General features: G+C 36.7%; 1 protein-coding gene across 2 annotated transcripts in view; it reads right to left on the bottom strand.

The window, feature by feature from the left end:
• Positions 1 to 25,373, bottom strand: part of GABRG2 (gamma-aminobutyric acid type A receptor subunit gamma2) — a 79,448-nt gene extending 54,075 nt beyond the window's left edge. For both annotated transcript variants that reach the window (XM_066273202.1, XM_066273203.1), the window contains exons 1-2: positions 24,930 to 25,373; positions 1,269 to 1,420 (exon numbers count right to left, since the gene is read on the bottom strand). In XM_066273202.1, coding sequence (XP_066129299.1) covers positions 1,269 to 1,420; positions 24,930 to 25,036 — 259 coding nt within the window. In that variant the 5' untranslated portion in view covers positions 25,037 to 25,373. The remainder of the gene's footprint in view (positions 1 to 1,268; positions 1,421 to 24,929) is intronic.
• Positions 25,374 to 27,286: the final 1,913 nt, after the last annotated feature.

Below are 27,286 nucleotides of genomic sequence, written 5' to 3'. Positions count from 1 at the left end.
GATGAACAAATAAGAAAAAGTCCTCAAATTCCCCTGCCTTCTCTCAGATATCCTGAATTTTACCATTTTTCCTCCGAGCTCTGAAATCTATTTGGACATTGTAACCTTACTTGCCCCATAGAGAAAAAAAACAGCTACTTCATGACCTAGAAAAATATGCCCAAGATATTTAGATATAAAAAGCAACAAGTATTGTGAATTGTTTTGGAACAGTTGAACCTGTTGATTTCTTTTATGAGCACATCATCCACATATGCCTCTAGCCAATGCCACATCAGTCTTCCTCAGGGACTTCGTGGATTCTCTGACTCATCAACCAATACGAAGAAACCATATGGGAACCCAACACACACCTATTTGTCAAGGAGGCCTGATGTTAACAACCGCGTAGTGTTACATCCATGAGCAAATGCAGGTGCTCCATTCTCCTTTCACATTAAATGAACAAGGATTCGTAATATCATTCTGGGCTTCAGTTCAACATTTGACTCATCTTTATCCACTTCCCTGGAAACGGTCATGCCCCAGTTCTCTGTGGTGGATTGACTTCTTTACAACTCCCAGTATCTACGACCTCGCTGTCACCTCAGGCAAGCTACCTCTGTCCTGTGAACATTGGGCTTGACTATTTGACTTGCTTTGGTTAAGACTGGATGGACAGAAGTGGGTGTGCTAGTTCCGACTACAAGCTTTAAGCCTGATGAACTTCTAGTTTCTCTCTTGGTCTTGGCTGTTATCATGAGAAAGATACTCCTAGCTGGTCTGCTCATCCCAGAAGTAGAATGAGAGTCCAGCTTCCTTAATGAACAGCCTCAGCTTGGCTTAGATTAAATCACCACCCCAGCAAGTGCTAAGGAAATGCCTACCATTATTTGCCCCTGGGATTTTGTGGTTGATTGTTACACAGCAGTAGGTAACAAGTATATCCTTTCTTTATCATTATTTACTTACCTGTTTCTGATGTTACTTCATAAAGAAATTGTCACTTTTTCCTGACAGCCTTTGTCTGGGGGGATAACTAGCAAAAATGATATTTCTAGTTCTCAAGTCTCACTCGAAAATCATCTTTCTTCATTTGAACTTATCACTGTCCCTCCTATCCTCAGGCTAGAATGCTATTTTTATATTCTTTACCTATTTTTGTAACATATAAAGAAACTATCATTTAAATAGTTCTGGTTTTTGAAATATGCTAACGTTTTCTTCTAATGCATTTGGCACGCTTATGGGTTCCTGTCTGGCCCACCCTACAACGGGCTTCAGCATACCTCCTATATCGGGCCGAAGTTTATTGTCATATCCTTCCAGGAGGTTGTTTAAGATAACAGTGACATCACCCTCAGGAACTTTCGGTGTCAGGACCCATGTTTTGTTAGAGGCATAATCTTCATAGTCATCATCAGATTTTTGGCTAGTGAGGCTAAGAAAACAAAAATATTGGTTAAGAAACATAGAGTCTTCATCCAACTTAACTTTCCTGTTTGGACCACTGGTGAAAATGGAGAAATGAAGCTGGATTGCGGAATAAATGGAAACGGATTGGCATGATCGTTCTCACCCGAGGATTAGTATAGACAATAATACCACGCAGTTGTGGATTACAACGTGTAAGAGTGTACTCTCCATTTCTTTTCCGTGTGCTCTGCCCTCCCATCTATAAGCAGACTGTGTTTTAACAGTGATTTCTTTTTTGGCCTTTTCCAGAGCTGATGTTCTTTTTTGCCCATCTGTCCAGTCTCATGAAGGGCCTATAAAAAACTCTCATTTTATTTTATTTGGTGAATGGGAAGCGTAAATGATCATAATGCCGTCTAAGCATTCAGGCATAATGTCTACTTCCCTTCCCTGTGAGAAGTTAACTCACTCCCACCTGTTACTGAAAGGGAGAGACTGATAATGAGATTCACTCCCACAAACCCCCAGATGGGCCTCTCCCTCCGCAGTGGAATACCAGGAGAGCTCCCTCTTGCTGCCTTTCCTTCCCCCAGGGCGTGTGTTTGTGTGTTTTTCCTCCTCACTTGCGCTGAAGGCCAGGGCGGTTCATTTATCTTAGACTGTTAAGAACCTGGTACTATGAAGAAAAATGGAGCTGCACTGCTCTTTACTAGAGCAAAAAAGTTCCTAAGCTGGAAACTCGTACTGGTGCTCAATGTACGACAATAATAGACATGAAGTTACCTATTCGGAGTGATCAGAAAGCCACATAATATCCTGTGATTCCATTTTCTATGCCCAAGCCTCTCAGTAAGGCTCCCATGGTTGTGCCAGGAGGTAAGGCTACCTTTGGAAAGATATAATAATTTCTGTAACCTGCCTTGCCCCCGCCCCAAGCTCCATTCCATCCCCCCCCCCACAACATAATTATATTTTTCCAATCCAGGAGTAATGAAGAACCTTGCAAAAGCTGCCACTTTTGTCCTTATCAGCACTCCATGAATATTGGTTACTTTTGTCATTTATGGTAAATAAAAATTATAAATGTAAAAGTTTCCATCCCATCCCCAGTTTATTTTTCTAAATAAATGATGTAGACTGGATCTTGTCAGAAATCAAATCACCGCCACGGTAACCTGAATGAATATGTATATGATACTCAATATGAAATATATATTTATTTCTTGGTCCTGGACAGTTGGCTCAGTAGATTGAGTGTGAGCCACGTATGGATATCCTGGGTTTGATTCCCACTCAGGGGACACAGGAGAAGTGACCATCTGCTTCTCTGCCCCTCCTTTTCTCCCTTCTCTTCCACTTCCCCTCCCGCAGCCAGTGGCTCGATTGGTTCAAGTTGGTCTAGGTGCTGAGGATAGCTTGGTTGGTCTGAGCATCAGACCCAGACAAGGGTTGCCAGGTGGATACTGGCCTAGGCACATGAGGGAGTCTGTCTCTCTATCTTCCCTCCTCTCACTTAAAATATATATATATATATATATATATATATATATATTATATATATAATATATATATATTTCTCAAACCATTATTTTATTACCTTTCTCCAGTCATAATCATAGATATGGTTCTGTTTTATATGCATAGTTTGGAGAAGGATAGATAGATAGATAGATAGATAATTAAGTATGATAGAATAAAGCTGATAAGTGATTAATCTGGATTGAGAATGAGTAAGGGACATGAAGTTTTAAGAGCAATCACTGGCGTGAATTAATTTAGTAAGGATGTAATATCTCTTTATATTCCTTGGAGACTTTCTGAAAAGGAAACATGAACTGAGCAACACATCTGCACACCTACCGTAGCCGGCATTTTACATCTTCCACTTCAGTAGCAAAAGAACTTGAAACAAAATGTGAATTTCATAGCTCACCTATCAAGCTACAGAGGGTGGGCGAGCTGTAACCCGCAGTGACAAGTTCTCTGCTGGGAAAATCCCCCTTGGGCCTCAATCCATTATTCCTCCACCAGAGCACTGTGAACTCTGCCTAATGGAACTCTAATCCTATGACCCAAATCTTACTAATTTAAGGAGAAAAAAAAATATCTCTTGCTAAGATATTTTTAAACCCTTCCAATAATTCATTGAGGAAAACAAAATGCTTTTGCTCCATTGGATGTCATCATATTGGAATTTTACTACTGTTTAATTTGGTCTTACAAAAGGGCCTTTTCAAAAAAAAACTTGATTCTTCTTTTTTCCCCTTTCTCCTGTGTTTATTTGTTTCTCTGTATTTCTCTCGTAAAATTTCTTCAAGGGAAGTTCAGATATATTAAGTGGTTTGGTTGGCTTGTTTATAGCACTTCCTCATACTAAGAAATAAATGATCCCAGCCTCATGGTGCTGTGTTACTGACATAACTATTATCTGGAGAATTAGGAGAATAAATGGAAAGAAAAGGGATACTTGCTTAGAAGGTAGGTTACTTTCCAAAATTGCACCAGTAATTCTCTTTATAGCATCACCTATTGGATGCCAGAATGATAATCAAATTGATTCCACTTAATTGTCAGTGATGGATGTTTTCATCCATAGTCATAGAGAGATTAAATGGAGTGAAGAAGTTAAAGGCATATATTTGGGAGTCAGAAATTACCCGGTTTGTGTGCTAGATTTGTGTTTTTCTTCTATCACAATTTTATATGAATTTGAGCAAATTATTTAACCTGGCTAAACTTCAACATTCTCATTTTTTTAAAAAAAGTTAATACTAGTGTTCATATCACATTTTTTGTGTGTGTAAGTTTAAGGCAATACTTATTCAATGCTTAGTATAGTTTTGAAAATAGGTTTATATTATAATTATTGTTATAGAGAGACCACTGCTAAGTTTATAAGAACAGCTCCGATCATGTAACTAAAACCTGTTTCTACAGATGCTGCCTCTAGGCTTTTATTTAATATGGGCTAAGAAGGACTAACAACAGATGTTTTCCAGGAAGAAAAATAAATGAAGGTTTTATTCTTTAGATCTTTCCCAGCTGAGGTCTAAATTAATAGGGCTGATACACACTCTAGGATTGTGTCCAGATTTGTCTTTAGGGAAAGAAAAACGAGCCTTTCTCATTCCATGTTGGCTGTTTCTTTCTGTATAATTCTTTGGAGTCAAGAACATCCACATTTATAGGTGAACAGTCAAAAGATAAAGTCTGACCATTCGATAAGGCATTCTATAGTATTGTAAACTCCATGAGGATGCCTGGGTAGAAATAGATTGATAAAGATTCAAGAAAATTGAGTTAACAGTTGAGTGGGCCAAGAGCAAACGCGAATTCGGACTTTTAGCTCAAGGCACCTATTAAAAAAATAGCTTTTAGAATTGATTATTGCTTCTTGGATCCCTTGGTTTCAAAAATGATCTTATAAAGGGAAGAATTAACATGGAAATTACTCTTAAATTAAGTTATTATAATGGAATTTTTTTTTATAGTTTGAGTGTTCATTTCTGAGAGACAGTGCCAGAAAATGTTGTAAAGCTTTTATTTTTGGTAGCTTTCAAAAAATTGTTAGAAAACCACTTGACCGAGAGCTTCGGACAGAAAAATGGGCATTTCCTAGGAAACTACCAGAAATGCAGAACCCTGGCCACCTGGACTCCTGAATCAGAATCTTTAATTTAATATAATCTTCAAGAGATTGATTCATATGCACATATTGATATTTGAGACTCTCAGTCATACCATCTTTAAATTGGTGGTTCTGACTCTGGTGTGTGAGTGTAGACACATACACCCACGCACGGGGGGGGGGGAGCTTTTTTATATAAATACAAACTTCCAGGTTTCTACTTAGATCTGGCTCTGAATTGCCTTGCTGTGAGCTAGGTTATTGATTTTTATTTTCACCTTTACTGTTTTATACATGATTTAAATTTATACATGATTACAAACATGTAATGAATTCATGTTGATAATCAGAACCAAAAAAAAAAAGAGAGATTTTATTTAGGAAGAATAAGTGGCTTAGAAAAACACAATGAATACTGGATAGACATAATTTAATCAGAGATTGTTCTCATTAATATAGAAGATTCTAAATATCTAAATTTTGGTGTATATTCAACACCTTTGCCACAGTGAATATTAATCATGCAATTTATTGAATTTTATATTTTAATCCAGGTATTTCAGATCCTCATAGATTCAATAAAGCTTTAAGTTTTGTGAGGGGAAAAAAATCTAGTCATTATATTAGATCCCAGGTTAGCACAACAGCGAACATTTGGGTGAGATAGAAATACATTTTATTCAGGTACCTTTAAAACCATTGTTTGGCTTCATAAAAACAATATTATATAAATGTATATATATTCATATATAATCTGACATAGATAGATAAACAGTTGAATAAACAGAATACTCATTTATTTTTGTACTTAAAAAAAACTTTTTTTTCAGAGACAGAGAGAGAGTCAGAGAGAGGGACAGACAAACAGGAAGGGAGAGGATGAGAAGCATCAATCATCAGTTTTTCGTTGCAACACCTTAGTTGTTCATTGACTGCTTTTTCATATGTGCCTTGACCGTGGGGCTACAGCAGACCAAGTAACCCCTTGCTCAAGCCAGCGACCTTGTGCTCAAACTAGTGAGCCTTGTTCAAACCAGATGAGCCCGCGCTCAAACTGGTGACCTCAGGGTCTCGAACCTGGGTCCTCCGCCTCCCAGTCGGACGCTCTATCCACTGCGCCACCACCCAGTCAGGCTGGTACAGGTTTTGGCTTCCTTTTATTTTGTTGGTATAATAAGTCAAATGCCAAGTATCTCAGATGTCAAAACAAGTCTCCCAAGACACATATGTTAGCAAAGTGAAAACTTTTGGAACTTTTCTATTAAAAATTCCTGTGCATTGGACTTTCTGCTCTGTCAGTTTTACCTGTATTGTCCATCTTCACTATATAACATAAAATCTATTGCTTGCTTTTCCTGCTCTCTTAGGGATTCTCCTGCTCCCTTTAATTCCCATTCAGCTCTCAGATGCAGTCGGCAGTCTCACAGTCCTCAAGCATCAGCAACAAGAGAATGTGATGCTCCTCACATCATGCTGTCACTTGAGAGTTTGTTGAGTCTCAGAAGCATGAGCATACATTGTCCTTTCTGCTGACAATTGTTCCTTCTCTACACCTTCCAGAATAATACTTGCCCTGGCTTATTCTTTGTACCCTTCCAATTTTCAACACAAACATCACCTTCTCATGGAGGCCATACTTTACTGTGTATCTACTTCTGTCATCTACGCCATCTTCGTATGTTCTATTCAGTTCCTTATTTCTTGATTGGTTTATTGTCTGTCTCCAGTACTAGACTATACATTCCATGAGTGCCTGCTTAATTAGGGCTTATGGAAAGAATTTCTTTTTTTTTTCTTTCTTTTTTGGCTAAATAGTTTTCCTAAGGTAAATAATAAAATCAACAATGCCTACTGTTAAATATTCCTTGTGTTCTAAGAATAACTTTTGGGCCTTCATATACATTCTCCCACTTAATCCTATATCTGAGAAACATACATAATCTGTCTTCTTGATGCCAAATACCAATGGATTTGAAGAGAAACAATGATATTTATCAGGAGTCACTTCAGATTGCCAAAACCAAAATGTTAAACCAATATGCTACCAGGCTTTGAAACAGGAATCCGGGCCGGCAAATCCACCACCGTACATCCATCAAACACTAGAATCCACCAAAATAAATGGTCGCTCAAGTTCATTGTCCCTTCGGACAATAAATTAGCTTATGCTCGAGCGCAATAAAAGTATGGCACCTTCAGCACAGCGCTAATAACATTCCAATTCCGTAAGATTGCCAGTGCAGAGGCCAATGATTTTATTTCCCCACGCCGAGGCAGAAAAGTGAAGCTCACTATTTAAATTAATGGATGTAGTAAGCTGCCTCACTTAAACCATTTCTGGAAAGTGGAAAGCCGTGCAAGCAATGCACACTGCAGGAGCAAGGCATGTAGCTATGTAAGCAAGGTCGTTTCATAAGATTCCTCCAGCCACTGCAAAAGGTGCGCTTTGACAGGAAGTGGAGGAACAGCTGTGTAAGGTGAGCACATATCATCAGAGGTCAGAAGGGACTAAATCTGATCACGGGAGGAGGGGATTCTGTCTCTGCTGTCTGGAGGACAGGGAGCTCTGGAGAGACGTTGTGATGGTGTTCAGTGAACAGAAGCACGGGGACACCCATTGCTCTTCCCTATAGGGCCTTTTGTGGCCTTTGGGGTTCCATGTTGCCCAGTAAGGACATGTATACAGTGAGCAGAGCCTGCTGGGAAGGGTGCTCTATGCACAAGTGTGTAGAGACGAGTGTAGACATGCAAATACAGTAGAGATAGGGCAAGAAAGTAGCAATTCTGATACTAAGGATCAATTCTTATAGTGAACTGGCCTACTTTTAATACCTTCTTTAATTCATACCTAATTTATTTTTTTGTGATATTCAGATAACAGCTGTTGACAAGTGTGTTAATTAGTATTTGTCCATTATCAGAACTAACTATTTCAATATGGAAATGCAGACTGTTTATTTTATTAGCAATCACCAATGACCCATATCCAATAGATGTGTGGGGCTTCATTTGCTAAGATGAATTTTATTGCAAGCATCAGAACATTCAAACTAAATTGGGAGGCACTAGCACACATAATTATATAAAGCCTGAGTCTCATTTTGTCTATCATTAGCCTGTATACTTTGAAAACACTATCCGTGGCTACAGAACGGGACTAGGGTCATTATTTTAGTCTAATTTTATGTCCCTCCACTAGTATCAAAGCTGAAATCAGCTCCCCAAAGAGCCTGTGGGTTTCACAAATACCAAATGAAAACTGGGATAGTTAAGAAGGCAAGGAAGGAAAGTGAGGAGAGGTTAACTACAGCGTTCACTGGAGTACAGGGCTGTAAGCAGAAGAATGCCATCAATGCTAGGTCATCTTCTAAGGTTATCACCAACATCAATTTTCTCCAGGTCAGCTCCCTTATCATAGTTTTGTTGCTGTTGTCTTATCAGGTTAACCCTTTTAAAATAAAAGTGGCAAAATGTGAAATAGCTAGGACTCATATGCTGCTGGAGAGACAGCATTTTGCCTTTTCTGTTCATGATGAGCACTCCAGTATCCTATAACTCAGATTGGACATCCTTAGATATATTCCGAAAAGAAATGCGTGCAGGTGTCTTCTCAGAGACATGCACAAGGATGTTCATAGTTGCATTATTGGTTATAGAAATGAATGGAACCCAAATCAACAAAAGAAAAGATAGATACACTGAAATATTATATGGCAAAACAAACTAATGAACTACTGCTATAAGCAGCAAAATAAATCTGAAAACTAAAAATTTGAGCAAAAGATGCTACACATACACACACATAGGGTAGGCATCTGTTTTTGTAAAGTTTAATAACAAGTGAAATTCAACCATACACCTCAAAGTCAGAACAATGATTACTTTGAGTGAAGAGATAGAGGCAAGGAATTAAGATGGGCATGAGAGTGTTGGCTGGGCTGTTGGCTATAACTGATTTCCAGGTGTGTTTGGTGGTTATGTGGGTATTTATTTCAATTTGTGAGAATTTGTTGAGCCATATTTATGCCTCGTCTACTTTTTACACCTTTTCCCCCACAATAGCAACAACAAAGCATTTTTAAAAATTAGGTTTAGGTGTGAGCATTAAAAGTAGAATATTGTTATGTTCCTAAGGGCAAGAAGTGTTTCAGTCTTCAACAGTGTTGTTTTTCAAACTTTTGCAAGTGCCTGGCACTTGATAAAATATCAAATGAATGCTTTTCAAAATATTAAATCAGTGAGGGTATGGGTTATTTTTAAAGATTACATGTTTGTGACAATTACCATGGTAAAAGTCACTCTTTTCAAATAAACATATAGAGAATTGTAGCTGATATTAAAATAAGTATGCCGTCCATGTAGTTGAAATCAATATTTATGTCCTATTAAGATTGCCCCATAGTAGTGTTCCCCAAAGCTAAGGATACCTGACCTTTTGTTCCTAAGACAAAGTGTCGCATAGGCATAGTATGAAAAGACATGAAAACATATTCATAGAAAACTTTTTCCTTTTTAATTTCTTTTTTCAGTACATCCAATTATAATGACAAAGTCTCATTTTATTTGTAATTTGTCTTAAGCACATTTTACAGTTTTGCTTTCCTAATTTCTAGGCAGAGCAATATTGAGTTCTGCACTTCTGGTAGAAAACAATATATAATTATGACATAATAATATTATTCTGGTTTCATGACATTTACTTTGTATTTGTCTTCTGTTATGAAAAGTAAAACTGATTTTCCAGGTTTTATTGCCTTTATTAAGTGTATTAAATAAATATATTCAAAAGATACTAGTTTTAATATAACTGGGGGAAAAAAGTAACCAGATGTCACTTAGATATGACAAAAACTGTGAAGGTGGCTGAATTTGGGAAACAGTTCCTCATAGATTTAGATTTCTTGATCTTTCAGTTAATCACATGTATTTTAGACTTTTGTGCAAGGCACAGTCTCAGATGGAAAGAAGTGCAAACTTTAGTGTTAATATCAAAACATTTACCTAACCAGGTGGTGGCACAGTGGATAGAGCATCGGACTGGGATGCCAAGGACCCAGGTTCGAGACCCCAAGGTTGCCAGCTTGAGCGCGGGCTCATCTGGTTTGAGCAAAAGCTCACCAGCTTGGACCCAAGGTCGCTGGCTCTAGCAAGGAGTTAACTTGGTCTGCTGAAGGCCCGCAGTCAAGGCACATATGAGAACGCAATCAGTGAACAACTAAGGTGTCGCAATGCGCAACAAAAAAACTAATGATTGATGCTTCTCATCTCTTCATTCCTGTCTGTCTATCCCTATCTATCTGACTTTCTCTCTCTGTCTCTGTAAAACAAAACAAACAAAACAAAACAAAAATTAAAACACTTCTCGTCTGTTTGTGTATTTGAGGAGACAAATACCTGAACAGCTAAAAAAAAATGCAACAGTTAAATAACAATACAAGACAATAATAAAAAAACATTGTCACAGGGCAGGATCTGACTAATCTCTCTATCGACCAGCATTTCCAGCTTGATATTCCAGTTATTTCTATCAGAGCATCTCTGTCCTCACTTCCAAATTTTAATTTCTGAAGTAACAATATTGATCTCTAAAACATAAAACATTTGGGGGAAATACTAAAATTTTTGGTACCTTCTTCTAGCAAAGAGAAGGTATATCAGCATGCAAATACTTTATTTATTTATAAGATCACAGGTGGATAGGAGAATCTCTGTATAATTCTCATGGTTCATGAACAAAAGGTTTAGGACCTAGATTTAGGATAGTTTAAAGGTCACTGAGAGCTGGTGTGGCTATTTAAAACTATCTATAACTATATATAAAACCATATCTATATAATACCATATATAACTCTAAGAAAGCTAAAAGTCAGTCATTAATTTCCAAGCAATTGAACATTGGTAGGTAAATTGAAACCCTAATTTGTTTCCCAAATCAGAGACATACTTCTTCCTTAAGAGGAAAACCGATGATATTTTATAAGAATTATTTCTCCTGATCCAAACCCCTTGGTGGAATACAGTTCAAATTCTTGACTGCGGCTGCAAGACCGTGCGATAGGAAACAGCTTTCTGCCTCCCAAACCCTCTCTCCTGACTTCTGCATTCTTAATCACTGTCCTCCAGCCATTGGTGCCCTCTCTTAGTTCCTTCCCCAAACCTGGTTCTGAATGCGTTCAGGGTCCTTGCACCTACTCTTACCAATGACAAGAAAGGTCTTCCCCTCAGTCTTCTCATGGCTGAATGCTTTCATCCCCTTGTAATCTCAACATCTTATCCATTACCCAAGAGTCTCTCCTGGTCATCAATCTAAAGTACATCTTTTCTTGGTTTCCTTCATGTCTCCACACGTTTTTAGTTATTTCTTCAACATTTGTCATGATCAGAACTGTCTTTGTTTACTGTCTGCCTGTCTCCATACAGCAAGGTCTAAGGGGATTAAGAAGACGTCTGGTTTTTTTTCTCCCTGTTTTATCTCCAGTACAATGTAAAACAAGTACTAGGAATCCAATAAATATTTATGGCAAGGAGGCCAGAGGCATGAAGAGAGAAATTTGTCCACTTTGCGTTTATTTTTTATTCCACATTTAACAAAGCAATTTAGAGCTCAACAAGAATCAAACGATATCTTATGTTAGCCTATTTCAAGCAGCAAAAGGACAGAATCATGTAAATTTGCGGGTTTAAAAAAATGGTTGGCTGAAAAATATGTATCTGGTTATACAACTTACTTAAATCAGAGGCAGTAACTGAAACAAATCGATATAAAGGTAGAACGCTGTTGCTAAGTAGAAGTATGGTTACGTTACATAATATATTGCTATGATACAGTGTTGTGTTTTTAAAAGCATGTTTTTATTCTAGAATATAAGTTCCACAGGAACAAGGGCTATGTTTGGCTTTTGCAATGCAGTATCTTCAATATCGGGTGTAGTACCAGGAACATAGTGGATAATGGTTAAACAAAATGTGATGCACAAAACAAATAATAATTAAAACGGTCACTTCAGATCACCAAAGTCAGAGGGTGCCGTCCCCATCTCCAATCTTCTGCTTTACATGCATCTGCATTTTTCTGATCAATTTCATCCATTAAGCATCTATTAAGAATCTGCTTGGGGGATTACTTAGAGTCTGAAGTAAAGAAGAATAAAATTAAATGAGGAAATGTCTCCCTCCCCACACGATTCTCTGCAGAATTTACTGTAATGATCATTCATTAGAGAAATTGATCTGCAAAATGCAAATAGCATCAGGTCTACAAAAAAGAGATCCCACCATGGACCATGGAAACTTTGTTAATGGCCTGTTGACCACATAGGTACCTGGCAAATTATAATCACTGTGATGGATGTTTAAGGCAGTGTTTGAGTACCAACATATCCTTGGTCTTGCGGCACTGAGCTGATTTTATTTGCTGTTTATTGTATTTTATAATATAGTTTGGGTGAAGTGACTAGTAAAAATTTTTTAATCTATTCAGAGTCACTTTTTTTAATGACTATTTTTTCATACTTTCAAATATATTAGCTTAGTTAAACTTATTCACTATGATCTCTCCTTTTTAACCACAGATAGAAAAGATTTATAGTAAAAATATCTCACAGATTCTAAAACAGAACCCAGGTGAAGATTTGGTATGAAAGACTAAAAGGTTTAAAAGGAAATAGAAGAGGGGTAAGAAGCCCTGAAAAGCATACATGAGAAGGAGGTAGGAAAATAAGACTGCTGTTTTTCAGAATCTCATGAACTACTTTGTGGCAGTTGAACTTGTGTCTGATAGAGGGCAGGAACTGATGCTGAAGAGAGAAGTTATCAGGGATCACATCACAGAGGACCATATTGAGTGATCATATGCCCAGTTTGCCTGGGCAAGTTCCAGTTGGCACCTGTGGTTCTGACATAATTATTCATAATTATGCCCTCTTTCACTCTACAAGTGTCTCCATTGTGCACAATAAAATTGATTATAAATATGATTATATTGCCTCCAACTCTAGGTAAGACAACTGTATGTTATCTTATGGGAGAAAGGATAGTTATTGCAAAGCTGTAATATAACAATACATATAACATTACCAGATTTATGTTTTAAGAAGTTGTTCTCAAGTGAAATTATCTTCATTTGCAGATGACAATGTTATATTTAAATATCATAAAGGATCTACAAAAATATTACAAGGAATGACTAGAACTAATATCACAGGTATGCATTAATATACAAAATAAATTGCTTTTGTATAATAATGATAAAAATTTGGAGAATAAATATTAAAATAGAATTAAAATATGCAACATACTTAAGAATAAACTCAAGAAAAATGTTCAAGATATCAACACTGAAATATCCAGTGAGTGAGAAGAATTAAAGAAAACCCAAAAAATAATGATAGGCAGAGTGTATTTATACATTGAAGGACTTAAGATTGTCAAAAATGTCAACACTTTCTAAATTGATGTCTATTCAACACCATTTCTATGAAGATACAATGGAAATTTTTGTTTTGTTTTGGTATAAATTGGCAAATTTTCTAAAGCATATCAGGACACGAAAGATTTAAAATAGACAAATTGGTTTTACAAAAGAAGAACACATACGAATGTGTTTCACACTTACTACCTGATTTTATGATTTATTGGAAAGGTACAATGATCCAATTCATATAGTGCTGACATAATCATCAATAAGGAAATCAATGGAATGGAATACAGATGTCAGAAATAAACCCAGATATATATGCTAATAACATTTTGGCAAAGTTACTAAAGTTTCTCAATAGAAAAAAGAAAATCATTTCAAAAATGCGTCTGAAACAATTGCATGGGGGGAATAAATATTAACTTATAACATGTATTAAATAAAAATAATAATTTTGATGGATCATAGAGCTATAACTGTAAAGTTTCTAAAACCAGATGCAAATATCTTTGCAACTTTAGAGGAGGCAGCAATTACTTAGAGAAAACAAAACAAACAAAAAAATACCCAAATTAAAAAAAAAGACAATTTTTACTTTATAGCCAGTAAATAATTAAATAAGTAAATTACCCAAAGACAGGAAAAACATTTTACTACATATATCTGACATGAATTTCTACTTAGAATTCATGCAGTATTTCTTTAAGTCAATAATAAAATAAAATATAATAAAACAAAACCAAAAACCTGATAGATCCAACCAACTTCAGCCTTACTCTATTGGCTCAAATGCTTTAATTAAATATCCAAAAGTTGTGGATTTGTGAGAGTTGATGAGGATAGTATACCTTGCTTTTAAATTGTGATTATTTATAAGGAACTAAATATAATAGTTACTTGCTTCTTCTATTAGAATAAGATGAAGGAGGATGCTGGAAGAAACTAGTTAAATAGATTTTAAGAAGTAGTTGGTAATTTATTAGCATATAATTACTATGATCTATAGATATAATCTTACCAAAGATTATAATGTGTCAATATTGAAAATTAAAAGTTTTTGCTCAGCAAGAGAAACTGATATCAAAATAAACAGACAGCCAACTATATGGGAACTGATATTTTCAAACAACAGCTCAGATAAGGGCCTAATATCCAAAATTTACAAAGAACTCATAAAACTCAACAACAAACAAACAAACAATCCAATAAAAAAATGGGAAGAGGACATGAACAGACACTTCTCCCAGGAAGAGATACAAATGGCCAACAGATATATGAAAAGATGCTCAGCTTCATTAGTTATTAGAGAAATGCAAATCAAAACTACAATGAGATACCACCTCACTCCTGTTAGATTAGCTATTATCAACAAGACGGGTAATAGCAAATGTTGGAGAGGCTGTGGAGAAAAAGGAACCCTCATTCACTGTTGATGGGACTGTAAAGTAGTACAACCATTATGGAGGAAAGTATGGTGGTTCCTCAAAAAACTGCAAATAGAACTACCTTATGACCCAGCAATCCCTCTACTGGGTATATACCCCAAAACCTCAGAAACATTGATACGTGAAGACACATGTAGCCCCATGTTCATTGCAGCACTGTTCACAGTGGCCAAGACATGGAAACAACCAAAAAGCCCTTCAATAGAAGACTGGATAAAGAAGATGTGGCACATATACACTATGGAATACTACTCAGCCATAAGAAATGATGACATCAGATCATTTACAGCAAAATGGTGGGGTCTTGATAACATTATAAGGAGTGAAATAAGCAAATCAGAAAAAAGCAAGAACTACATGATTCCATACATTGGTGGAACATAAAAGTGAGACTAAGAGACATGGACAAGAGTGTGGTGGTTACCAAGGGTGGGGGGGGAGGGAGGACATGGGAGGGAGGGAGGGAGAGATTTAGGGGGAGGGGGAGGGGCACAGAGAACTAGATGGAGGGTGACGGAGGACAATCTGACTTTGGGCGAGGGGTTTGCAACATAATTTGATGACAAAATAACCTAGACATGTTTTCTTTGAATACATGTACCCTGATTTATTAATGTCATCCCATTACCATTAATAAAAATTTATTAAAAAAAAAAAAAAAGAAAAATCACTGACATTTTGTTCTGTATGTATATTTATAGGCCACACACAGGGTATTTTGCACTTAACTCAAAAAGCTTCAAAATATACACTGTTTCTTGATCCTGTTACATCCAAGTTTTCATGCTCTAATATTTCTGAAATTAATTGAAGTTCACAACTGGTGTGTATATTTAAGGTGGTTAAGTTTTGTTTTGTTTTCTTTCCCACTATTTGACTGTATTTGACTACTTATTTTGGATTGACAACTCAGTGAAGGCAAATCAGTTGCAAGTAATGGTAGGAATAACCATTTTTATGACTGTAGCTTGAAAACCTATAGGACAGGGAGTAAGTGGAGCAAAAACCTGTCAACTGGCCATTGATTTGTAAATTTAGTCTATGTTTAATGTCATATGTGGACATGTTGTTGCTTTATTTAATTTTATTTAATATGGTTTTTGTTTATTACATAGATCATTTTTTAGAATACTAAAGAAAACTAATTTTCAAAACATTAAAAACACTTTTTTATTGATTGATGTTAAAGTGATAGATCGATTTGTTGTTCCATTTACTTATGCATTCATGGGTTAATTCTTAGAAGTTTCCTGACCGGGGATTGAACCTGCAACCTTGGCATGTCAGGATGAGGCTACCAGGTCAGGGCCTCAAGACATTTTTTTCCTTTTAATTTGTACCACTTTCCCCCTCAAAAAAAAAAAATACCATTCATTTCCAGGATAAAAACCTCTCCGATTGAGGGCAAAAAAAATTCCACAAAAACTGTTATGACCAAGAAAAGTGTTGGAATATAAAAGTCAACCAATTAGGTGATTGTCGATCAGTTTCAGCTGGATGGTCAATCTCAGTTTATGTCCTTGGCTTTCACTAAAGCTAGACAGCTGTTCTAGTCTCTCATAGCACCATGTGACTTTCTTGGGTAGCAGTTATCCAAGATAAAATTTAATAATTATGTGTACAGCTCCTTGATCATTGCTATCTCATGAGATTGAAACTCCACAATGGCAGACATCATGGCTTCTGCTGCTCCATAATTGCACATCTGGCTCCTAGCATAGAACTAGCTAAAACAGTTTACCTAAATATCAATATATTTTGTATCTACAAATAGTTTCTCTCAATTATGTATTTCAAATGTGTTTTCAAAAGCAATTTATAAAAAAGGACTGACATAAGGTGAAGAGATTAAGGAAAAAACATATGTATATAACACATAGCCCAGACAACAGTGTGGTAATAGCGAGAGGGCAAGGGGGTGATGGGTTGGTAGAAGTGGGCAAATGGGGGGATGTGGACATATAAGACTTTCCTTGGGGAGACAGGTGTATGATGCACTGTGCAGATGATATTTTATTGAGTTGCACACCTAAACCTGTACCCCAATAAAGTTATTAAGTTATTATATTATTAATATAATAACAGAAAAAAGGACTGATCACCTTCAAAAACAACATAAATAAGAGTCAGTCATTTATTGCTTTCTACCAAGATTATATTGACAAGTTATATTCAGTTTATTTTGGCCATTTTATCTAAATGTGTCCCAAAAAATTGCAGAACTCAGTATATATTTGTCTCACTATATAAACTTGAGTAGTGCAACTAAAATTGAGTTTATAGTAGGGTTTCCATGATTACAAAGGATCTTTCCTTGTTTTCCCCACTATTATGTTATTTGGTATTCTTAATGGTTTTCTTTATGAATGGGTGGAGAGTGTAATACCAGTACTGCTTAGCATTTACATGGCACTTTATAGAGTTATACAATGAGTTTTATAATAATATAGAATTATTACCATATTTTGCACCCATATAATGCTAGAGATTTAATATGATTTGAAGTTAAATTTTATTTTTAACCTAATGTGTAAAATAAAAGAACTTTTTATTTTCTTTTAAAGGACATTTATTTTCTAGAATAAGAAGGAAATGAATAGCAAATTACACTCCCACTAAAACAAACTGAAGGGGCCTTTTATATCTTGAAACAATCCAATTATTTTCTTAGTTTTAGAAAGGAAAGGGGTGACTATACTTGTGTCATGTGGCGTATAGACTAAAATGAGACTAGGAGAGGCTAAATCCTCTTTTACAGATAAGATTCAAAGAGCGGTGGATGAGTCCCTTAAGCTCTTTCTATCTGATTTTTTTTATAGTTAACAGAAGAAGAAAATATCTTCATCTAACTTACAAGGCTATAAAGAGAATAAGAACAAGCACACAAACATTCTAAGAAAAAAACTAAAGATCCAGTTTCTAGAAAGTATCTTCTTATTCCTCTAGAAATTAAACTTGATATTGAGTAATCACATGCCAAAGTTATTCAAGAAGTGGCATATATAATTGAGGTTATTAAAAATGTCAACCTTGGGTACCTACATATTGAAGATATAAATATCCAGATATTAAAGTGGTAATAGTATGTCAATTTTAATATTCAGTATAGTTGCCTTGATTTTTCTTTTATTTTTCATGTATTTTTGCAGAAAAAAAAGCAGCAAATTACTCTGTAAATTTGCTCAATGGAAGAGCAAGTTCTCTTCTTTGAAAATGAAATGACATGCAGAAGCTAAATTTCTGGATAATGATTGAACTGCAGATTAAGCTATGCTTTATATATACAGACATATAACTATTAAGAAAATGTATTTTCTAAGCATAATTTGGTCCAGGAACTAAATAATACCATTTAACATGTTTTAAACTCATAAAACAACCAAATAGAAGATTATTTCTAAGCTTTTCTTTCTACCAAAATCATATTGACAAATGATATTCAGTTTGTTTTGGCCTTTTATTTAAATATGTCCAAATAAATTACGGAACTCAATATATATTTGTCTCACTATATGAACTTGGGTTGTGCAACTAAATGAGTTCATGGCAGGGTTTCAGGGATTACAAAGGATCTTTACTTAAGAAGAATTCTTTGTTTTCCCCACTATTATGTTATTTGTTATTCATAATGGTGTTCTTTGTGAATGGGTGAAGAGCTTTCAATACAAAAAAGAAGACAAATTTAAGAACAGTGTGATTGATGGAGGCTGAAGATTTCAAAACATGCTACTATATAGATTATTTTAATTTGTTCATTGGTCTCTTTGGAAGTAAGGTGTCTGTTTTAGATTCTATTGTCTGAAGATAGAATCAAATAATTATAAAAATTATAGCTTATAAACATAGATAATCTAGACCAGTTAACTCCTGTTGTAAGAAAATAGTGTTGATGGGGTATAACTGGTCAAAAATTTCATAAATTAGTGACAGATCTAAAATATAACCAATTCTCATAATCGTTAGTGTATATCTATTTAAATATTTTTTGAGTGACAACTTCAATCTATCTTTTATTTATACACACAAAAGGCATATATAGAAAAGGGCATACTAAAGTCAGAGTGGCTCTGGCTCTGGCAGGACTTCTGAGGCCCCAGTGGAGGAGAAGGAAGGGGTCTGGGTACAACGGTGAGAAGTACTGGGTAAGGGAGAGGTGGGGGCCACTGAAAGAAGAGACTTCAGTTGGATCAGCACTCTTGATAGGTCAGGGGTGGGATTCACAGTGACCTTGCTGATCACTATTTTGGGGGACCCAGTCAGTGATGCCGACTGGAGTGAGAGGTGCCTCCTGGTTCCTGGAGGGCATCCACTGAGGGACACAGGACAGGAAGCCCAGCATGTAATACACACATATACACTTATATTATATATGTGTATATGTTTATCATTATATATCTATAGCTATCTCTATCCTCATCTATTTTACTTTATTGCTTTATTTATAAAGCATATATTTTATACCTCTGTTGCTTTTAAGCAGGTCATTTAATCTGTATAATCTTGATTTTTCTAATCTGTCAAATGTGGTTGACAACTACTTGATAGATTTTAGCAAAAATTAACATATATTAATTCATTAACTATATTTATACATTTAAAATATATAATTGATATATTAAAATATACATTATATATTACTATTTACATGTAAAATTTTGCTTTAGCATATGTATGTGCATGACACAGATATATATATGAAAGTGTGAAGTTAATAATATGTTGTGACTATTTAGTTTCTGATGTAGGGGTCCAGGATATGTCACCCCAAGATGTGCTTCTGTGCTTTGTGGGTTATTCTGAGCTGGAGGAAATGGAGACCAATGGGCTCAACAGAAATTTCTGTCCCTCCCCATCCTCAACTACCTAATATAATTTGAATTAGAGGCTTTGCCCATAATAAGAAATTATCAGAAATAACCTATTGTGACCAATCTATGTGGCAGGAAAAGCTGTATCAATTAATGAATGTCTGCTTTTCTTAACACTCTGAAGCCCCAAGGGGCCTTCTCTCATCCTTGGGTCAGAATACCAATGTATATATCACATTTTCCCTTTTTGTCTCTGAAGCTGTCATGTATGTGAGGTTGCCATGTGTACATAAGTAATAAAATAAGGTTATTTTCTTTTCTTAATCTGTCACATATAGATTTAACTCTTAAACCAGCTGAAAGAACTTAGGACAGTGGAGGAAAAGTTCATTGCCTGCACTCACTTTGAAGATGTCACATAGATCTCTCATAACCCGGTAATAGAGGGATGAATTCTTCTCTTCGCATCTATCCGAATAAATTATCATATCTGGAATGCCCACCCCAATTGAAATCCTGAATGTTTAAGCACTTAACTTGTGCTGACACCCATAGTGGCCAAACTATTCCTGAACTGTGCTAATTATAGCTTTTAACCAATCTTCTGCGATCTGTGAATTAAGCAGAAGTACTTTGGTGAACCATGCAGGGGAGAAAACATAATTTTCTCTCTAACTTTTTAGGTTCTTGGCTGTAAAAAAAAAGACAGAGTAAGAGGAGAAAAACAAACAGAAGCTTAATAATATGTATAACCTCCTGTACACTTGGGCGAGACCCAAGAAAACTGAGTAACTCTCTGTAATACCCAACCCACTACCTTAAATACCATCTCCTGCTAAAACCAATAGGGCACAGTAAACGGGAGGTATAGTTATTATGAAGATTTAAGTCCATGCCTTCTCTATTGACAAGTTTCTACAGATTTAGTCATCTTTCTCTTCCAGGTAGTGGGAGGGAGATACCCTTACAAATGGAGATTTCCCCAAATATCTCTTCCAAAAGGGTAACTTCTACTGGCTTTCAGAGTTTCTCCTGTGTCTGCTGTTTCCTAAAAATAATCAGCCTAAAATAGTGCTTATGCCAAAGAGACTTTATTTTGAGATGGCAGATTCTTCTCCCTTTCAACTAGAAGTATGTGTCATTCCAGGAGAACTTTCTTGTGCTTAAACTGTGGCAAGTCTGTTTCGGAATGGCTAGGAAATTGTAACAGAGAGAAAAAGGTATAATGTAATTATTTACAACAAAGACAAAGTCTCTTAAAGTTAGCCTTAACTTTATTTCACTCTGAGCAGAAATTCTTGAAAGAAGCACATTTTAAAATATGTAGAACAGAGACTACAATAATTGAATATTCTATAATTCAATTATTTTGAGGAGAGTAGATCTTAATTCTTCTAAACTGAATCTATCAAGCAGACATTTATGTAACTAATGATTTAAATTAAAAGCCAATTTAAAAACTGCTGCCTGTGATCTAGGTGTTTTGTCTAGATGGTAGTGGGCAGCTGGATTCTGGGAAATATTTGATGAGTAAGTTTTTTTTTTCTTTATTTTTTTCAGGTAGATGTTTGCCTCAGTGTAAACTAGTTACAATATTATGTCTACAACTAAGCAATTGAATATGCTGAAGAAATAATTCTTTTTCTAAATAAAAGCTGGTGGAAAATTAGGAAAGAATAAGCTTGTCTGTAGAGATTAATTCTAAACAAACAGGGTTATAGTGAAGTCACAATACTCCCTTGCATGCATGGGCATACCTGCTAAAGTTAAAAACTCTGACAAAGGTAGTTATGGGGTAAACAACTTTATCTGCCCATAAGAAAAGTCACCACCTGAAATAGTATTGTTCAGGCAGGGCCTAAGAACAGAATGTGTTTACAAATATTTAACTGGAAGTATTTTTTAAATTAAGTGCTAGCTCTTCAAAGTAAGGGTTAGATCATCACACATTTAATTAAATTAACCTCTGTTCAATCCATCCTTGAAAATAAATTCTTTTTTACTTGAAGCATACTATAAAACTTTATTCTAAGGAAAAAAAATAACATTTTAATTCACTTAGATAATTTTCTTCTGCATCCCTATTTCTTTCTTCCTTTTAAGATATTTTTACTCTAAGATAAATGTAGTTACTTCAAAAGAGTTTATAAAATTGGGAAAATTGTTTTAAAACCTCTGTGTATGAATATGTATACATAAAGTATATATAGTTTGAAAATGCAATTATGTACACATGCATACATACCTTTAAATGAGAGAGGTCTCTGTTTATTTTCCAACCAGTGTTTTTTCTCATATATGAGGTGGGTTTATTAAAATTCTTTATAGGTATTCCTCACCTTTATGGTTTGTATACTAAATTTAATAATTTACACACAAATAAAAAATTCTGAGGCAAAATTGACTCATTGTGCTCAGCTGATTAGTGAAATGGCAACAACCAAAGCAATTATAACCACTAAATATGGTGATGAACTAACTTTGGAAATCAGCCATGCATATACCACATTGCTTCAATGTGCGGTCTAGGGAACTTGTTGAAAACAAATATTCTGGAGCTCCCCACCCCAGACATAATGATTCAGAATCTTCTAGAGTGTGGCCCAGGAATCTCCATTTTAGCAAGTTTTCTGGGAGATGTTTGTGACAGCACTGTGTACAAGAAAGTGACCGTTTAGATAAATTTTAGTTTTAGAAATTGACTATTTTACACATAAGAAGAGATATTAGCTATTAATATTCTCACTTCAATGCTTTCTGTTTCATATTGTTTTCCTTTTTTGTCAACACAACCTAATGAATTTAGTCAATCTAATGAAGGGGAGGGGGGACATATTCTTTAGAGTTATGTAAGTAAAAAAGTCAACTAAATGTTTCTTTTTCCCTTCAACTTGGTAGGTGGCTGTACTATCACGCTTTTCTCCACAGCCGCTTTCAGATTGTCTCCCAGGGTCCCACATTTTCCAGGAACTTATGGTTCTTCTCTAGGATCACTTCCAGATCAAAGCTTCCGTTTCCATCCAGCCCGATTCAGCCATTTAAATGGCCTTCTTATGGGTTTGCAGCAAACTGAAGCTCTGATCACATTCTCTGCACCAGACTGCAAGGACTTGTTTCTCTAATTATTGAGAAAACGTGGAAATCCTCCTATTGGAGAGTTTACATGACATATAACTCCCATTATTTTGAGCTATTTCAAATGCTCATCTAGGCTACTATGGTAAGAATTGAAAATTAAAATGTATTTCTATATTTTACTTTTTATAGGATACTGGGAAAAAAGTGGAACTGTTGCAAAAACATAAAACATCTTAGATATGATACTATTATGAAAAAGGAATAAAATTACACTTTTTTTCTGGTTAAAGTAAGACCATTAGAGATAAAATACATAAGAATGTCCTTATCGATTTAGTTACACATGTGTTCACTGAGATGGATATAAGATGAGGAGGAAGGAAAGACCTCTTTCCCTATATCTTGTCTAGATTTTAATCCACAGGTTTTGTAAATGGTAGGAATATGAGAATTACATATTTTATCCGTATGCAACTATCAACTCTCTAATAGGTGAAACAAGTTAAGAACTACACACAGTAGACAGAAAAGAAAGTGTCTGTAAATTTTGAATACCAAAGTGTTTTTTTCAGGACCTCACTAAAATGGACTTGCACATTAGCCATTTCTGGTAGAAGGGCCTCTACTCATCTAAGAAAATGACTTAATCTTATATTTATAATGAAAACGCACCCTATTTTTATAGTGAAGAAGGAAAGTATGAAAAACTCTGGAGAAATTAAGCAGACCCTCTCTCTACTTAGAAACTCCAACTGAGGCTCTCACTCCCTGTTTGCCTACGTCTCTTCCTCTTCAGAAATCTTCTTCCACTACCTCCCTTAAAGAATGATCAGAGTTAACTAGTTATTTAAAAATCAACTAACTGTTTAACCCCCGTATCTTTTATCTCCCATTGTTATAACTACTCCAGAAGAGTGACAACTTTCACAAAAACCTTAGGGCCATACTGAATAGATCTTATCACTGGTTTTTCTTTTCTTGGGGTGGAGGTGGATTTACCCTAAATACAGAGTTTTATTTCAAACATGACAGAATAGCAGAGTTCAAGTAATGTAAATCTCTAACCTGCCTTCAGTTCTTGCTGGAAATCCTGAGGTGTGTTTTGAGGTTGGGAGATGATTAGGTGGATAGACAAATGGAGGAATATTTCTTTGGTACTTTTGGTGCAAGGAAGTTCAAAAAAAAATTCAGGTGAAAGCACTTCAGATCACACAACTGCTGAGGGTTTTTGGATTCCATCCCCTCTTCCCACCTTTTCTATTCAGTGAAGCAAGTCTCTAGGAAATGAATGCATACTTTACAATGGGCCATCACATTCCCCTGGTTCAGCATATTTTTCAACGCTGCAGCAAGGCCAGCTTTTCCCCCAGACATTTATTCCTCCATGCTTTCATCAACTGAGTTCTCCCATGCCCCAACGTCCCCTCCCATCTGAAGGAGTCAGTAGGGATAATCAGAGTGGGGTCCCGGACGTCATTAGTTCTCCTTGGCTCTGCTGGCCTTTTGTCTGCACTGTATGGATGTCCTGTGTAAATTTAGGGGTGTCCTATCCGGTTAAACAAGCCGCTTTCCATTTGGCCCTAAGCGGGACTGCTGTCCCTGGTGCTGAACCAGGTTTGCGCGTCAGGGAGCCAGCTGCCGGGTCATTGAGGCTGGATAGAAAACCTGGCTGAATGATCTTAAGAGTGCCGAAGTGTAGGAGCAAGTAATACTTCGATGCACAAGAACAGAACCCCTCCCCCAAACACACATCTCCCGGGGGTGCGCCGGGACTTCATCTGCAGTTTTCTCCTCCAGACCCCCGCCCCAAACGCCTCCAACATGGCCTCAAATGCCGGCATGTATCAGTGCAGCCCGCCTAGATATCATTTTGCAACAATCCCAAAAGGCTACTATTCAAACACAAAGTCTTTGTGACGTTAGGTTTTTCACTCTGAAACAAAACAAATCAATGTAATACGTTAAAAAATAAACGAAAGTGACCTTTCTCTTCCCTCTCTGCTTTTCCTTCCCCACACGTTGACAACCCCCTAAATTACAAAGCCCCACATTCTGGGGGAGTGTTTTAAATCTAGGTGGTCTCCGTGTAATGGCACATCCCCACCCCTTCCCCCCACCTCCCTGGAACAAAACGAAGCCGAGAAAAAGGCATATCTTACCCTGGGTAGAGCATTAGCAGGAGCAGCATCCACACCGTCATTTTCTGTGAAGATTCAGGAGTCCAGTACACTGAGGTTCCTGTGCTCCATATATTTGGCAAACTCATCGCTTTTTTTTTTCCCTCTTCTGCTTCTCGCCTGCCTCTTGGTTGCAGAAGAATCCCTCCCCTTTGTATTATTATTATGCTTATGATCTGATTGTGGCTCCCCCCACCTGCCTCTAGCGGGTCCCACCACCGGGGAGATGTATCGCTACCAGTTTAGGAAATTAAAATTCGGGGGGGGGGGAGGCAGAAATAAGATCAGCACACAGGCTTGCAGATACCATCAAAGCGTCAGCTCTGGGAGCTGCTTCCAAGTCTGGGGGAATAATATAATTGAGACAGGGGGGAGGGTGCAGGGAGAGACACCCAGGGACAAATCAGGGGGAGAGAAAGGCGTGCACAGGGGTACACATACTCACACCCCTCACACTCACACATACTCCTCCGGCTTCAGCGTTATAGTTGTTTTTTTGTTTTTAATTTGCTTTGTTTTCATTTTTTTCTTTTACAGTGGGCAGGGGTGATGTGTGTGTGTGTGTGTGTGCGTGTGTGTGTGTGTTTAAAAGAAACAGAAAAATCACGAGAATCTCTGCGTGATCAGCTGTCACGCAGATTAACTAGGAGGTCAAGGTGGAAGAGCCCAACGCTGCTGCAGCTTGAGTTAACACATGCGTGGTGTCTCTCTGGCACGTGTTAACCCTTTACTGCACACACACACAGGCAAGGACTGGCTTACATCCCCAGGAGAGCCAGGGGATGCTTTAGCTGGGTCGTGAACAGAAGGGTTGTCTTCTCAGATCTGCCAAAAATCCTTATTTAAAATCCATAGTCTCAGAAATCATGATTGCGTTGTGGGGAGGGGGGTGAGGGGAGCAGAGTGCAGGGGAAGGAAAGGCTGTCTCTCTGCAAATTGTCCTGTTTGAAAACCGACTGGATGGCTTTTCAATTTGACTGAAGGGAGAAAACATTGCTTGATTTCAAAGACAGGAAGAAACTGTGCTCCCCAGGATGCGTTTCTACCCTTTTTTACCTCCCTCCCCAGTGAACAGGTAAAGTCCCAAACTACTGGATGGTTGAAGAATATTAGCCTGAGTATGAAATATAAACCACAAAACAGAAGGGACTTTTTGAAGGGAAGTAAGACAAAGGGAGAGGGTCAAAAGGGCACTTAACAGTATAAAGGGATTTCTATTTGTTATGCATTGTTGACTTTTTAAAATTTATTTATTATTTTGCTTCATGACTATCCTGAGCATTTCTGGGGTGAATGAGTGGTGTTGGCTGGTGTTAGCATGCTTCCTTCTTGCATTGTATATCACCATGGATAGTGATCCAGGAGAGACATCCCTTTAAGAGAACTAGTTCATACATCACAGAGGGAACTCCATTCATTGATCACGGAGAAGAAAGTGGAAGAGTGTTTCAAGGTTCCTGTAGAGTTGAGACCACAGCAGAGATGTTCATGTAGAGATGCAGTTGAAGAGAACCAATTGGACCTCTTCCTGGCACATAGCAAGGGATTATATCAAAACCAGTGCCTTTTCTATATAAGCTAAGGCTTCCCAGGGAGGCAGCACGAATAAGGAGTTAAGGAGTCATAGGAATAGAACCTCAGGTCAGGTCCACACTCCATCTCCAACCCTAAGATATACCCACAGAAAGCAGAGAGAATTACTGATGGCTTCTGCTCATGACAGAGACGGAGGAGGCACAGGCAGAATAGGGAGAAAAAAGGCCTAACAGACACACCTGGACACCTGCAGCCTTTAGAATTCTGCCTTCTTCAGTTATTTTATGGGATTAGGGAATAATCCAATTAAAGCTACAGCGTTCACTGCCATAGTCAATTGACTTCTTTCTGTTACAATTGAATTTGAGGCAAAGCACAGGTAAACCCCTTTTTTGGTAATTCTCTTGTTCCTTGCTACACTGCAAGAAACTTCAGCCCTCTTTATATTTATATATATATATTTTTTTGCAAAAATGCCCAGGTCACTTATAGGTGAACACTTGTTTTTAGTGAAGATATTTGATCATATTTTTGTAGGTCCAGGTTTATGTACTCAGATGCCTACAAAGACCAAGTAAGTGAGATAACTTAAAGAAACAGGCTGATTGGAATCAGGGAAGTGATTCTATTCCAGTCAGAGGAAATAAAAATCAAATTATGAGCAATGTCCTGATATTTAAAACACAGGAGAGGCCAAACCAAGTACGTGTGCAGGCCATTAGGTTGTAAATATTTTTATACCATGCAAAAAGAACAATCTATGTGACAATGCTATCTTCTACCATCCAGAACATTTTCAGTCT

The sequence above is a fragment of the Saccopteryx bilineata genome, chromosome 4 (assembly GCF_036850765.1).
Source record: "Saccopteryx bilineata isolate mSacBil1 chromosome 4, mSacBil1_pri_phased_curated, whole genome shotgun sequence".
Taxonomy (NCBI): domain Eukaryota; kingdom Metazoa; phylum Chordata; class Mammalia; order Chiroptera; family Emballonuridae; genus Saccopteryx; species Saccopteryx bilineata.
The sequence above is the reverse complement of the archived record's forward strand: the minus strand, read 5'-3'. Positions and strand labels throughout refer to the sequence as shown.